The sequence below is a fragment of the Helianthus annuus genome, chromosome 10 (assembly GCF_002127325.2).
Source record: "Helianthus annuus cultivar XRQ/B chromosome 10, HanXRQr2.0-SUNRISE, whole genome shotgun sequence".
NCBI classification, from domain to species: domain Eukaryota; kingdom Viridiplantae; phylum Streptophyta; class Magnoliopsida; order Asterales; family Asteraceae; genus Helianthus; species Helianthus annuus.
Genome location: NC_035442.2, coordinates 176,173,270 through 176,189,115, shown reverse-complemented (window position 1 = coordinate 176,189,115; position 15,846 = coordinate 176,173,270). Strand labels below are relative to the sequence as shown.

The 15,846-nt window shown below is 42.5% G+C and overlaps 1 protein-coding gene across 1 annotated transcript; it reads right to left on the bottom strand.

The window, feature by feature from the left end:
* Positions 1–796: 796 nt before the first annotated feature.
* LOC110883664 (zinc finger protein VAR3, chloroplastic) lies at positions 797–1,562 on the bottom strand. The gene is made up of 3 exons (XM_022131366.2): positions 1,530–1,562; positions 1,059–1,387; positions 797–962 (listed from the first exon to the last, which is right to left on the bottom strand). Exons 2-3 carry the CDS (start codon positions 1,361–1,363, stop codon positions 899–901), a joined length of 369 nt encoding a protein of 122 aa, XP_021987058.1. The 5' UTR covers positions 1,364–1,387; positions 1,530–1,562; the 3' UTR covers positions 797–898.
* Positions 1,563–15,846: the final 14,284 nt, after the last annotated feature.

Here is a 15,846-nt window from a genome sequence, read left to right as displayed (position 1 = left end):
ACATTTAATGTCGAGCACATCCGTTGGAAGTTTATCGGTGAAAGTAGAAACCACCCGTAATGGTAAAACGTGGAAAATGGTGTAGGTAAAGAATTTACCGACAATATTTATATTTTTGTTATTACAAGTCTTTTCTCCCGGTTGAAACCTTCGTCGATAGTCTGTGAGTGATTATCATGTATATCAATAGTTACTTTTTTAAATTCCTTTGGGATCCGTCAATGATTATCATAGATATCTATAGTTTTATATTGGAATTTCTATTGTAAGTGTCCATGATTCATCAATAGTTATAGACGAAGGAAATGTTGGTGATTTTAGTATTATCATTGACATTTTAGTATAACTGGATAAGAAATTTGAATAAATATTAATACGAGTTAGGATGTCCGGAATACACAATTGTTCAAGACATTTTTGATATTAGGTACAATATACCCCAAACGGTTCCAAGGGCAACACCCTCCCTTGGTGGGGTTGGGGGCTAGCTTGGATGGATGGATAACGAGTTAAAACAACCAACTCTAAACACGAGTTGAGAGTTGAGTCGATCTGATTGTGTCGTAAATGTTTTATTATATATTGAAGAACTATCAAACTATTTTTACCCATTTAGAAAATAATAGGAAGCAAGTTTAAAGACAGACTATTATTCTAAATATTACAATATATTTTGGATCGATGTATAAAAAAACCTTTTTTTTCAAATGAGTCAAATTGCACCTTTATCAACAAGCATTTTAAGCCTATAAAGTCATCCATATAACGCATACATCACATGTTAAAAAGATGAAGATAATGTAACATTGTGCTCATTTCTTCATATATTAAGGAAAATACAAGAAAACATATAGCATTGTTGGAGCACAAAGGAAAAAAAACACAACTTCTAATACTCCTATTCCCTTGGTGATTTGCATCTAAAGCATTGTACCTTACTTGCAAAGTTATGTCCCCCACACCTGTGCAAATTAACCCATGATCAAATTAGGCACTACAATATTATAAGTTTAACAGACAAAATATTGCATCTTAAATTATCTTAAATAGTTGATTACCTAGTACACATCCAGTCACCTACTTTCCCTCCAGGAAGAAGGCTAGCATCATAAGAAGGATAGCTACTTGACGAGTTGAATGCCATCATCACGTGTACACCACATCTGTAACACTCGGTTCGGTTTGCAAAGTTGTGTGCCTCACAACAGCAATACCAGTCGCCTGCTAGCACCCTCGTCTTGTTTGCATGAGTTTGAATTTCGGCTGGTGTAGCGAATTTAGGACATTGACATCTTTGACAGACGTCGCGTTTCTTGAAGTTTGAGTGTTGGCATGCACCACACATCCAATCTCCGCTACTCATTTTCTCTTCTTTTTGATTTTTGGGCTGAAACATAAAAAAAATATATGTAAATATATTTGAAAAAAAAAATTGTGCATCATATAATGTAGATCTTTATCCATAATATAAGTATAAAGTACTAATTTCATATTTCTGATTATTTATTGAAAGTGTAACAATTACTAACCTTGAATGGGGAAGTGATGTATGTGTTTATATGTCAATAAATAAATGATCGATCTTCAATGGTTTATATACTTGAAAAAAGATTCTAAAAACTAAAAAGTGAAGAGACATGTAAAGTAACCCCTCTACCAAAAAGAAACATGTAATATTCTTCATTATGTTTATTACCTATATAGAAAATAATTAATAGAAAAGCATATAGGCCAAGATAAATATTATATATTTTTTATTGCTCTGGAAACTGATGTAATTGTATAACATTAGTTACTTAAATAAATACAAACAATGTTTATACCTTTTGTTTAAGGAACTTCAAGTTAATAGTTGGTTGTGGCAAAGTGTGGATGATTTTTTAACAGAAAATTTGAATAACTGACGGATTACTGGAGTATCATCGTGTCACCAGTGGAACCATCCGATCATATTGGTATCCACTAGACAATAATGCCTATACATCAATTTAGGAGTAAACCCAATAAATTTGGGAAAATCCCCCTTTGTGGGAATCGAACCCAGGACCTAATGGGGTCCCTAAGGCTGGAGGGTGCGGGGGCGCCACCCTTGCCACCTCACCATGTATAGCGCCCATATGGGCTCCATCACCACACCCTCCATTTTAAGAGGGGGCCGCCATCTTCTCTTCGCCAACATGGTAGCGCCAAGGTTGAAATGTTCAGGTGAGGCCCACTAGTTTTAGTCCAATCAATTTTTTTTTTATTTTGTTCAGGGGGGGCTCCATCCATACTCTGCAATTTAAAGGGGGGCTCCATGGCCGATGTGGATCCTACGTGGCTTGATAAAACCCCTAAGAGGCTCCAACCACACCCTCCAACCTAAGCCTTATCTCACTCCAAGATATCATTAGACGATAATGCCTAGCCTATGATTAATTAGCACATGCTATTTTTCTTGTTATCCAAATTAAAAAAATACTATCACAGTATCTTACACAAATTAAGTAAAAAAACACGGAAAATAATCAAATATTGACACTATCACATTGTATATTATCATGATTAAATAATTCAACCTAGCACAATTGTTATCTTTTTAAAACTAATAAGAGATTATCCACATTAAAATCTGTATATATAGTATATCATCATAAAAATACCCATGTATGGGATAGTATATCATCATAAAAATACCCATGTATGGGAATAGGGGTGCAAACGAGCCGAGTCGAGCCCGAGCTTGACCAGACTCGAGCTCGAGCTCGTTTAACATATGAAAGCTCGGCTCGATTCGAGCTTTATTTCCAAAGCTCGAGCTCGGCTCGAAGGTAATTTTTCAAGCTCGAGCTCGGCTCGGGCTCGACTCGCTTAGTATTTATTAATTAATTTTTATTAATTATAATTATTGTTATACATATAATTTAGTTATTTTTTATATTATATAAATGGTAAGTTAAATATATGTTTAATATATTAATAGAAAATATATAAAAAGAAAGCTCGTTAAGGCTCGCGAGCCGGCTCGAGCTCAATAAGCAAAGCTCGGGCTCGGGCTCGTTTAGTAAACGAGCTTGTTTTTAGGCTCGGGCTCGAAATCGAGCTCGTTTAAGCTCGGCTCGTTCGAGCTTTTTTTTCGAGCCGAGCTCGAGTAGCTTGCGAGTATCTCGGCTCGTTTGCACCCCTATATGGGAACACACCACTTTTATCATCGTCATACTTGAAATACTAAAGTATAGTCTTTCCTAAAAATGGTAAACATTAAGTACATTAATTTAAAAAAGAAAGATCCCCTTAATTAGTTATTTGTATAGTTTAGATGAACATTTCTTGTCAAAGTGTACTCATGACATTTTACTATACACCGTTAGATTGTTCTATATGTATTCTCATAATGGACTTGAGAAAACTTTGGTTAATAGTTGTATAGATAGGATTTCTCATACGTTATTGAGTTGTAGATTTACTTGGTATCCGGGCCTTGTACAATTAGAAAATATGAGTCCTTAAAATATAAACTTATACATAAAAAGACAATAATATAACTGTAAATGTGATAACAATAAATAAAACATAATTGTTATAACAAAATGATCTAATTTAAATAGAAAAACTAATTAGATTGGGTTATTTAATTGGGTTCAAACTTTTAAGTTTTCAATTGAGATACATATGGTTAGTTGGGTTAAATGATAAAAAGGTTTAAATAGGCCCAAAACTAGATAGATTGATAGGTTTAAAAATCACATTGAGTATTAAATATGATTTTTTTTTTCTAAATGAAAGTTATAAATAAAATAGAAAATAAAAATAAAAATTTTAGGCCTCGGAAAAATGGGCTCTATGTGGCGGTCGCCCACCTCGCCCTTGCTAAGGGCTGGCCCTATATTTTTTGTTCATTGTATCTTATACATAATTTCATAACTAACTCAGGCTCTAGGTGGTGGTCGCCCACCTTGCCTTTACTAAGGGCACGCCCTATATTTTTTGTTCATTGTATCTTTATACATACAATATATGTATAACTAACTCTTAGTTTATTTTTTTATCTTCATGTTTGTTCATATATTGTTCGTTTATTTCATCATACAACATAGAAAATATATAACATACAATGTGTGATTTATATTGAAGGCTTATTATAACATTGATTATTAGGACATAATCATAAACTATGACAAATGTATTCCAAACAGACTACTTGGAATTGGAATTGGATTCCAAAAGGTCTAATATCGGTTTAGATAAACCTCCCCAACATGTGTATGGGTAAGTTCATATGTTTCTAGGATAGAACTTTCAAAAATACCCCTATGTACATGATTCCTTCATGAATTATTTGACCAAAAGGTTTCTATCCGTTTCTTTCTCACATGGATGGTCCCACTTGTGGCTGACATGGACTCCACGTAAGCATACACCATATACACCTATAGCCTTACTCGTAAGCAATGACGAATCTTTTAAGGGGCTAGGGGTGCCCTCTCCGGCCCTCCCCCTTTTTTTGGTCAGTGGCGTATATTTACGCGTATTTCATCCGAAAAGTGTATTACATATTGAGTCCAGCTGCCCCCCCCCCCCCCCTTAAAAGTTCCCTCCCCCCATGATTTTCTTAAGTTCGGCCCCCTATATTTTTGTTCAAACTTTGCCACTGCTCATATGCGAACCTGTTAGATTCATATGCACCATTAAATGAGTATCAAAACATAAAGAATTTTATTTTGTCTTCCATATAGGAATAAGTTCCTCGTAATGCAACACATTGCTAAATTCCTCTTTTCAAATGTCAATCTTCATACTGTTTCTTGATCAGACAAATCTAAATATATAATCGTGATACGATTTGTAAGCGATCATCCCATGATGACTCGATGAGTCATCTTCAGAAGCAAAACCGACTTTGAGTGTTAAAACTATGTACGACCATATGTTAAAACTACATGTGTATAATTTATATTGTTAAAATTGAATGTATGATAAAATAAAATTTTATACTTGGTGGACATTGATGCCATCGATTATTAGATGATGATACATGAGTTAAATGGTCTTTGGTGATCCATCATAACGTTCTTCATTGATCTCTCAGTGAAGTCTTTACCCACACCTTATTATCTTACGAAAGTTCACTAATGGTTGTTGGTATATTCGATGAGCGACGGATCTTGATGTTGGTAAAAATCACCATATTTGTAATGTATTCAATGTAGTAAGCACGCTTAAGGGGGGAAATGCATGTGGATGACTCACCTTTATGTATTCTATGTCTTGCAACAATGCTTGAAGAATCTATCATGTCATGTGATGAAGCAAATAGGCATTGCTTTTGCAGTAAATTTGCTTTTATAGTTTTAATATCCTTTAGCTTTACATGTATAGTCAGCAGTTTAATTTGTTCACCCTTCAACCTTAAATGTTTTATCGTGTCATATATATTTTATGTTGGTGATACTAGTGTCATCAAGCCATTTTAGTTTCTTATATGACCAAAAGAAATACTAAATATACACTGGCCTATTATGTGAGAGGAGGGTGAAAGGGTGTTCATCTGGGAGGGGAGCAAGGCGGGCTCAGTCATTTTGGGGGCTTACGCGAAAAGAAAAAAAATGGCAGATTTCAATCATACTAAGGCCACCCGTAGTGGGGCGTTTTTTTAAAAAAAAAATTCAAAAAAAACGCCGGAAAACGCCCCGGACCCCATTACACCCGGCGTTTCCGGGTGTTTCTTTTTGTTCAAATTTGTTGTTGGCGTTTTTTTTTTGGAATAATGGATTTTAATAATCCAAACTTTTAGTCGTTGGCCGGAAACGGTCCCAACTTAAAAAATAACCGGTGGTAGTCCCACCTTTTCGTAGATTGTAAACTAATGGACTTTTACTAAAAAAAACCTTAATTTCTTTTTGTCTCCTTATCCTTTTCGGCAACTTTTCGTGTAATGTAAAGCAATGGACCTTTACTAAACCGAAAAAGATAAAGAGACAAAAAGAAATTAAGGTTTTTTTATAGTAAAAGTCCATTTGTTTACAATATGTGAAAAGTTGGGACCACCAGCAGTTATTTTTTAAGTTGGGACCGTTGCCGGCCAACGACTAAAAGTTTGGTTTATTAAAATCCATTATTCCTTTTTTTTTAAACGCTCATTTTGTTTTGTGGAATGGTTGACCCATGTGACCATGTGTTTGACCAACCAATCACCATTTGTTTCCTTTTTTTTTAAATAATTGGAAGGGGCGTTATTGGAATAATGTCCCACTACGCCACTTTTGTTATAATGCCCAACGCTGACTAGGATGCCACTGTCGGATAATGCCCCATGGTGGGGGCATTATTTTTGTATTTATACCTCAATTTCATTTATTTATAAACAAAAGTTTTAGCCTAAATTTGGTTTTGGTTAAGCAAAATTAAACGAAACGAACCAAAAAACCTTCAATCTAACATTATAAACCAAACTGATTACTTTGGTTTCGGGTTGGATTGAGAAACTGAACCAATCAAACTATGCACATCCTTACAGTGTTTGTGTTTTCCATCGTATCGCGCGAGCACCCTTTTAGTAGAGTTAGGGGCTATTTGTTTAGCTCTTAATGGTTTAGACCTTTTACTGGTTCAGTACTTAATGGTTCAGACTGTTTGTTTTAAGAGCAGATGTATGAATGGTTCAAACATATGCCTCTGAATGGTTAAGAATTATAATGAGTCTGAATAGTTAAGACATCTAATCTAAATTGGTCAAACATTTGCCTTTGAACGGTTAAACATTATACTGGCTCTTAATGGTTCAGACATCACATCTTACTGGTTCAGCACTTAATGGTTTAGCTCTCTTACTAGTTCAGCAGTTAACCATTCTTAAGTTGCCAAACAACCCCTCATATGGAATAACTTTTGTTAGAACTTGGAGGCCTTAAGTCTTGTGGAGGCCCTGGGCAATGACCTGGTTTAATAAAACATGGGTCCGACCCTGGAGGAGTGAGCATGGGGCAATCCATGTGCATCTTGCATGAAATGCCAACATGTACACCCCTACTGCCCCCTATTATTTGGTTTGGTTCGGTTACACAATTATGTTATTTGGTTCGGATTGGTTTTCTGTTACAATCGAATCCTTGGTGCTTAATTAATTTGTTTTGGTCCTTGAATAAGTTTTCTTTTCCTAGTGTTTCATGGCATACAAAAACCTTCCTTACATGTTACCTCCTTATTCATTTCTTGTGCACGAAGAATATGTTATCGCTTTCTTTGTATATGAATATGCATCTTTATATTATTCTTCACCACAATAATTCACAACAACCCCACTTGAAAATTCATTAGCACGTGCATGCTCATGCTCACACAATGCATATTTCGTCTCTTTATAATCCATGTATGTATAATCCATCATTCATGTCTCCTTAAAACTCGTATATCTACTATCAACTTGATATATGTGACACTTGTGACCCGAATCCATGCAAGTGGTATAGAACCCGAGTTCGATGAGGGTATGCAAACATTGTATAGGAATCATATGTTCTACCAAAGTGGCGCATGCCCACAACACAAGGTTTATAACTTGAACGTTCTGTTGTCGTCAGTGGCGGTGATGAGAGTGTGTGGGGAGGACCACCGCATAGGTCCCGTAATTTCAAGGGGCACGTGTTTTTTTTTAAATCCTACATATATGTTAGTTTTTTTTAGGGAATAATGGATTTTAATAATCCCAACTATTGCTCGTTGGCCGGCAACAGTCCTAACTTCAAAAATTCCCACTGGTGGTCCCATCTTTTCACATATTGGCCTTCAATGGACCTTGACTAACAGAACCCTAACACCGTTACTCTCCGGTCGTCGGAAAAACATTTTTGTCCGAAAAACTCAACATTTTCGTCTCAAACCTCTTTGTAACCTTATTACGCACCTTTAGGACCTTTTCTAGTAAAAAGCCCCAATTATTAAGGTTGTCGGAAAATCTTTTTTTCCGCCGGAAAACTCAAAGTTGTCATCCCAAACCTGTTTGTAACCACAGATCGGACCTTTAGGAACCTTTTTCCGACCAAAAACATTTTTCCGGCGACCGGAGACTAACGTCGTTAGGGTTCTGTTAGTCAGGGTCCACTGAAGGCCAATATGTGAAAATATGGTACCGCCAGTAGGAATTTTGAAGTTGAAACCATTGTCGGCCAACTGACAATAGTTGGGATTATTAAAATCCATTATTCCTGTTTTAAAATAGTATACTCATACCAATTTCAATATAGCTCCATTTACAAATTACAAATCAATTTTCATGGTTTAAAATTTAGCCACTTGGCATTAGGTTTAGTGAGCTCAATACTAATTTGATTTTAAAATATAATAATAATAAGAATAAGAATAAGAATAATAATAAAGCATTTTTTTCGGATACTATGATTTTGTCATTTTTTGTAATTGCATTGTTTAACGTTAAGGCTTTTCAAGCTCGGACATGGTATATGAATTCTCAGAGACGTCACCGGTTGTCGTTATCAAATATTCTTGATGTGTTATACCTTTGAAGGGGTATGGTCCCGGATCTCGCGTCAGCATGGACCGCGAGTGACCATTACCCTTATCAAAACCCCCACTAACTAACAACCTACTTGTGCCCATGCGGGAACGCGTCGACACAAGGGTTGAATCCAATCTATCTAGTAACAAAGAAGGACTTACATGGAACATGAGAACGGTAGAGTGATGCGACATAGCATCACATCTGGTGTATGAAAACGGAAGTATTCACAGCGATGCGGCATCGCACCGCATCCAGTGAACACTTCTATCAATACAGGAAAGCCTTACCTTAGGCATAGAAGAAGATGAACGTAGCGGTACGGCTGACACCGCACCATACGGACATTTTCGTCACGACAAGGGATGCAGGCAAGACGACGATGCGGCTAGCACCGCATCTCGCGTATTCCTTGATCACAAGTAGGAGACGCGGTAACTTCAGATGTTACCGCACGTAGCGATGCGGCTTGCACCGCATCCTATGTACTCAAGCAAGTGGTACTGACACCACAGTGCAAGTGGCACCAATGGCAGTTACCTGTCAGAGCTACGTAAGCAATGGACTGACGTGGCGTAACCTCCATAACCGACGAGCCTGACACACCTGAAAGGGTGCAGCACGTCGTCAGTCCATCCATCATCATCCTCCTTCACTCCTCGGCTATAAATACCAACCCCAAACCAGGTTTGAGGTATCTTCTCACAACTCTCTCACTACTACTACGATCTTACTTTGCTTCCCAAGCAAACTACTGATTCTCACGCCGGAGAGTGGTAACAAGGAGCACCCCCCACCCCATCCTCCTTGTTACGAGTCACGGCTTGTTTCCTTGTGCAGGAGATCAACCACCGGTGATCCAGCCAGCGATCCTCGAGAGGAAGGGATTAACCCTTCTTGACGAGACCAGTGTGTTAACCCTGCCCGGTTAACCATTGTTTCATCATTGGCGCCCACCGCTACTCTTAGCATTTTCTAAACCATCCTTTTTCCTCTCTCACGATCATGACTGATCACCAAAACAACACTGCGGATAACCAAAATCCTCCAATCCCAAACCCGGTAGGGGTCAATGCCTCGACCTCCCAACCCGGACACATTGGCACGTCCACACAAAGGAGCCCCTCCTTTATGTTCGGACATGACTTATCACAGTTCCCATCTGTGATCCCACCAGGCATGACCGTTCATGCCTGGTACGAGCAGCAGGCAGCCACGCTGACTGCAGCATACAACCGCGCTTGTACTGAAGCGAATATACGAGCTGGGCTTCCCCCAGCACCGCACACCCCTGTTGAGCGTATTTTACAATACGACGGCAGGATACATTCACGCCCGGCTTCAAGAAGCCGACGCGAAGAACGGGGATCGTCTTACTGTTCGGTCCACACCCTCAACGAGGATGATTCCTCATACGGGTCCCACACCAGAGGACCGGTACATACCCGCCTTGGCCCCCATGGCGAGGACAGGAGGCGATCAACCTCCAGACGCGGCCCAGGCATTCAGAGCCGATTGGGCCCACAACCATACACCGAAGGGTACGGTCATACCGACCCTGACGACCACAGCTACCGCGGTGATTCGCATGACACCAGTAGCAGACCGGGAGGACACAACTATGTTCCCCCCAGTCATCCCCGCAACACATACCTTAGGGCGGCAAAACGCCCTGCGAACGAACCATACAGGCCAAAGGCAGCGGCCGAAAATTCCAAGTTCGGCCCGCGGATTGCCAACGCCCATGTCAACACGACAAAGTTCCCATTTAACGTTGGGAAATACAGTGGTTCGACCGACCCGGATGACCACATGAATGTCTTCATGGGCGCGGGCATCAACGGCCAGTGGGATGAACCCACTTGGTGTAATTTTTTCCCCCAGACCCTTACGGGCCTGGCCAGGGCATGGTTCGATTCTTTGCCAGTGGGATCACTGGATTCATTCGAGGACTTGCGTACCAAGTTCCTCGCACATTTTTGCCAGCAGCGACGCCACGAACGAGATTCGTGTGACGTCATGAACATCTGGCGAAGGGACGACGAATCGCTCGAAGCATTCGTCGTCCGATATAATAAAGAGTGCTTGGAGATAGGTGACGTGGCAGACCAGATGGCACGAAACCACTTCATCCGGGCCGTCAAAGACAGAGAGATGATCATGACCATCTCTGGCAAGGAGGGCTTGCCCAAAAAATGGGAAGATGTCATGACTGCGGTCAAGAAATACGCCCAGACACAGCGGTCACTCGAACCGCATGTGACAAAGGCAAAACCCCAAGCCGAAACATCCCAACAAGGGTCCAAGCGTAACAATAAACGCAACCGGGACGTTGGAAATCGCGATATTTCCAAACCATACTTCCCGCAAACCAACACGTTCGACCCAAAGAACTACAACCCCGCCCGAGACAGTCGGGCGTCAAAGAAAGAATCTCGGGACCGCAACTGGACCGAGATCACCATGTCGCCAAGTGAGGTCCTCCTTGCGGACCCACAGTTCTTGCGACCGGCCCAACCAATGAAGTCCAAGAAAAATCAGGACCTCACACTCTACTGTGAGTACCACAAGGACTCGGGCCACACCACCAACAGCTGCATCAGTCTCCGACTGGAGATTGAGCGCGCCTTAAAGGAGGGGAAACTGCGACATCTTTTGCCAGGTGGGCAAAAACCCACCAAGCGCATTACCCCTCATGGCGAAGGTACCTCCTCCGGGAAGAGAACCATGCACGTGGCTTCCACCCACATGATCCACGGAGGCAAGGGCAGGCCGCGAAAAGCGACAAGAAGGCCGGAATGTGACTGGAAGGACGAGCAAGTCGTCTTTCCAAAGGTCCGAGGCGGACCGCGCGATATGCGCGCCGTCGTCATTTCAGGCCAACTGGCACACTACTGCACCGAGCGTCTATTCATCGACCCGGGCAGTACATCTGATATAATCTACGAACAACGCTTCAACCAGTTCGACCAGGAGGACAAAGATCGGTTGCAAGCAGTAGATTACCCGTTAACCGGGTTCGCAGGGGAAACTGTCTTTCCCCTAGGCCAGATTACTTTCCCTGTGCGTCTTTCCAGCGGAAACCGCACAAGGACAGAAGAGGTAAACTTCATGGTTTTACCTCACACCTCCAGATATGACGTAATCCTCGGGAGAGAATCCCAAGGAGATTTCAATATGATTACGTCGGTCCCCCACTCTGCGGTTGGTTTCCCAACCGAATCGGGGGTCGCGATAATCTATGCCCGCAGGGACGTCATGATGTCGGACGAAATACGTCCGACCAAGGTCGCAAGGCCCACTCCCAACGACCAGCCAGAAAAATGGGTTCTCAACGCGAGATACCCAGAACAAAAGGTTACATTGGGTCACGCCTTGTCCCCGACCACAAAAGCGCAACTGAAGCAGCTCCTCTTCAGGAACCAAGACATCTTCGCGTGGACACCCGCAGACATGACCGGGGTCCCACGTGATATTGCGCAACATCACTTGAATACCATGCCAGGTATCAAGCCAGTGATCCAAGGCCAACGCCACCTTGGGTCAGCTAAAAATCAGGCGATGCAAGAGCAGATCGAAGAACTGCTCTCCGCAGGCATCCTGCGGGAAGTTAAATACCAGACTTGGTTGTCCAACCCAGTCATGGTAGAAAAACCGTCCGGGGGCTGGCGCATGTGCGTCGATTACAAAGACCTTAACAAAGCCTGCCCCAAGGATTGTTACGCGCTTCCAGAAATCGACGAAAAGGTCGATAATCTCGCACCATTCAGGTGGAAGTGCTTCCTCGATTGCTACAAAGGGTACCATCAAGTACAAATGGCAATCGAGGATGAAGACAAAACGGCATTCCGGACTCCCACCGGAAATTACTGCTATACAAAAATGCCGTTTGGGTTGCGCAACGCGGGCTCAACCTACCAAAAGTTGATGAACGACACTTTCCGCGGCCAAATAAGCAAAAGTGTCGAAATCTACATGGACGACCTGGTCGTCATGAGCATGGAAGAAGATACCATGCTCACAGATATTGAAAGAACATTCCAAACTCTGCGAAGCGTTAACATAAAGCTCAATCCAGGGAAATGCTCGTTTGGAATGGAAGAAGGCAAATTCCTTGGGTTCATCGTGACTAAAGATGGATTCAAGGTAAACCCGGAGAAAGTCCAGGCGATCGAGCGCATGCCATCGCCTTCATCGATGAAGGATATGCAACGGCTAGCCGGCAGGCTAGCGGCACTCAACAGATTCTTAGCCAACCACGCAGCTAAGTCTTATCCGTTCATCAAGACCCTGCGGAGCTGTTCAAAGAAAGAACAATTCCAGTGGACCGCAGAGGCTGAACAGGCCTTCCGGGAAATGAAGGAGTGTTTGATACAACTCCCAACTCTAACCGCACCACGCAAGGATGAGCCACTCATACTATACCTATCCGCCGCGGACAACGCGGTGGGTGCGGTACTAATTGTGGAGCGAAAGGGGGTTCAAACACCCATCTACTACATCAGCAAGATGCTCAACGACCCAGAGACGAGGTACTCAATAATGGAGAAATTGGTGCTAGCATTAGTGCACGCTTCAAGACGGTTGTGACGCTACTTCGTAAACCACGTCATCACAGTGCTAACCAATTACAGGATCGGCCCGATCCTCTCCAAACCCGACATCTCTGGGAGATTAGCGAAATGGGCAATCGAGCTGGGCGCGCACACGATACATTATAAGCCGCGCCCCGCGATTAAAGGCCAGATCTTAGCTGATTTCGCCGCCGAAGTACCGGTGAATCGCATCCAAGAATGCGAAGAAGCACAAACTCCTGCACCAACGCCACCCTCCTCAGAGACATGGGCACTCTTCGCAGATGGTGCCTCCAACGACGAAGGGGCGGGTGCAGGTCTGCGACTCGTCAGCCCTGACGGCCAAGAACTTACATATGCAATCCGCCTCGAATTCAAAAGCACAAACAACGAGGCAGAATATGAGGCTCTGTTAGCGGGGCTACGTTTAGCAGTCAAAATCGGCGTGCAACATCTGGAAGCCCACGTCGACTCTTTATTAGTTGCAGGCCAAGTACGCGGCGACTATGCCGCAAAGGGGGATATCATGATCCTCTACCTCGAGCAAGTCCTGCAACTAAAATCCAAATTCACTTCGTTCAATATTCGCCATATTAATCGAAGCGAAAACAAGTCCGCAGATGCACTATCAAAACTTGCATCTACCAGCTTCCAACACTTGGCAAAGGAGATACGCATCGAAATCCTGCAAAATCCTTCGGTACCCCTGCGCCAAGTCAACGTCATTCAATACGGTTCAACATCATGGATGACACCTATTATCGCATATCTACAATCAGGTGTGACTCCCGAAAGCAAATCAGAAGCACGCAAACTACAATACAAAGCGTGCCATTATCAAATGGGAGACGGTATCTTATACCGCAAATCATACCTCGGGCCACTACTACGATGCGTCAACCCCCAGGATGCCACATACCTCATTCGAGAGATACACGAGGGCATATGTGGCATACACGCTGGACCACGCATGGTAGTGGCCAAAATCATGAATGTCGGGTATTACTGGCCCGGCATGCACCTGGACGCCGTCAAAGAGTTGCGCAAGTGCATCGACTGTCAACGTCATGCTCCAAAAACCTTGCGGCCAAAAAACAACTTAGTCCCCGTCACAACCGCATGGCCCTTTCAGAAATGGGCAATTGACGTTGTGGGACCTTTCCCTGACGCTCCAGGTGCGGTTAAATTTATCATAGTGGCGGTTGATTACTTCACCAAATGGGTAGAAGCAAAACCACTCGCCTCAACCACTGCTATGATAACAAGAAAGTTCATTTGGGAACACATCATCTGCCGTTTCGGATTACCAATGTGCATTGTCACCGATAACGGCACCAACTTCGCTGCCGACGAATTTCAAAAATGGCTAGAGGAACTACATATTGAGCACATATTCTCATCAGTCGCACACCCGCAAGGGAACGGCCAAGTCGAGAGTATCAATAAAAGCCTAGTCGAAGGGATCAAGGCACGGTTGGGAACGGCCAGACGTGGCTGGGTCGATGAACTCCCAAGTATCTTATGGGCTCACCGTACAAGCCCAAAAACAAGCAATGGGGAAACACCCTTCAGCCTAGTCTACGGTTCAGAAGCGGTGATCCCCGCAGAAGTAGGTCTCCCCTCTCCTAGAATGTTGGCTATTGAAAAACTAGACAACAACATGGAACGCAGGATCGATTTGGACCTCTTGGAAGAAAGGCGCGAAAACGCAGCCATCAATGAGGCCAAATATAAATCCAAACTTGAAAAGTACTACAACGCGCGCGTCCGCGTTTGTACTTTCAACCCAGGAGACTACGTCCTACGCGACAATGAGGCATCTAATGCCGAGCGCCCAGGCAAACTCGCCCCCAAGTGGGAAGGACCCTACCTCATCAAAGAGGTCTTAGGGAAAGGCGCGTACAGATTGCAAACACTAGAAGGCGAACCTATCGCACGCACATGGAATGCACAACAGCTTCGACGCTGTTATATGTAAGCCATGTCCTTACATTTCTCTATGTAACCTATCGGGCCGCAGGCCATTTGCAAATAAATAAATACGCAATTTTATACATTATTGTTTGTTATTACTATTACAAATGCGTGTTCCACTTTGCGGTATCCCAAAAACAGATTGGCAAAATCTTCATTCGAGATACCCATACAAAGTGGTAACCACACACAAATATTGTAATAGGCCAGCAAAAGGCAAAAAGACTTGCATGTTCATCCGGCCGGATAAACAAGTTTTGTCAAACACTTGACACAATTCCTGAGCCCAAAAAGGCAAACAATGGAATTGACGCGGACTCATACGACAAAGGTATGGAGTACACTTGACCCCATTCACAAATGGGTAGAGTTCCGGTAATATAAGCTTTTACAAAGCTTAAGCAATTCTAAAACCCTCACACGGTAAATAACATAATTGATGCATACCCATACAACAAAAGTATGGAGTATACTTGACCCCGTTCATAAATGGGTAAAGTTACGCATACATACGTTCAGACATGCAAGAATTAAAAACACTTGTACAAACTGAACAAAGAAACTTTATATTCAAAAAATTCAATTATCCACATGATGCTTAGTGAATTTACATAAAGTTCCTATTCTATACAAGAGGAATACAAAAAGGAGGCACACTCGCCAACCTAAACCCTATTTTGTACCGCTGGTCCCCGCATCTCCTCCGGCACCACCAGCGGGTTCTTCCTCTTCCACATCCGGATAAAGCATCCGCAAGCGGTCAACATAGTCCGCAACCTCCAAACAATCGTCCAGCTCCCCTAC

Bases quoted from the DNA above. Each gene is read 5' to 3' on its own strand.
- LOC110883664 (XM_022131366.2), bottom strand. From the start codon at position 1,363: ATGAGTAGCGGAGATTGGATGTGTGGTGCATGCCAACACTCAAACTTC. The intron at 963-1,058 runs GTAATCAACTAT...TAATTTGCACAG, and splicing joins GGTGACTGGATGTGTACTAG to GTGTGGGGGACATAACTTTG.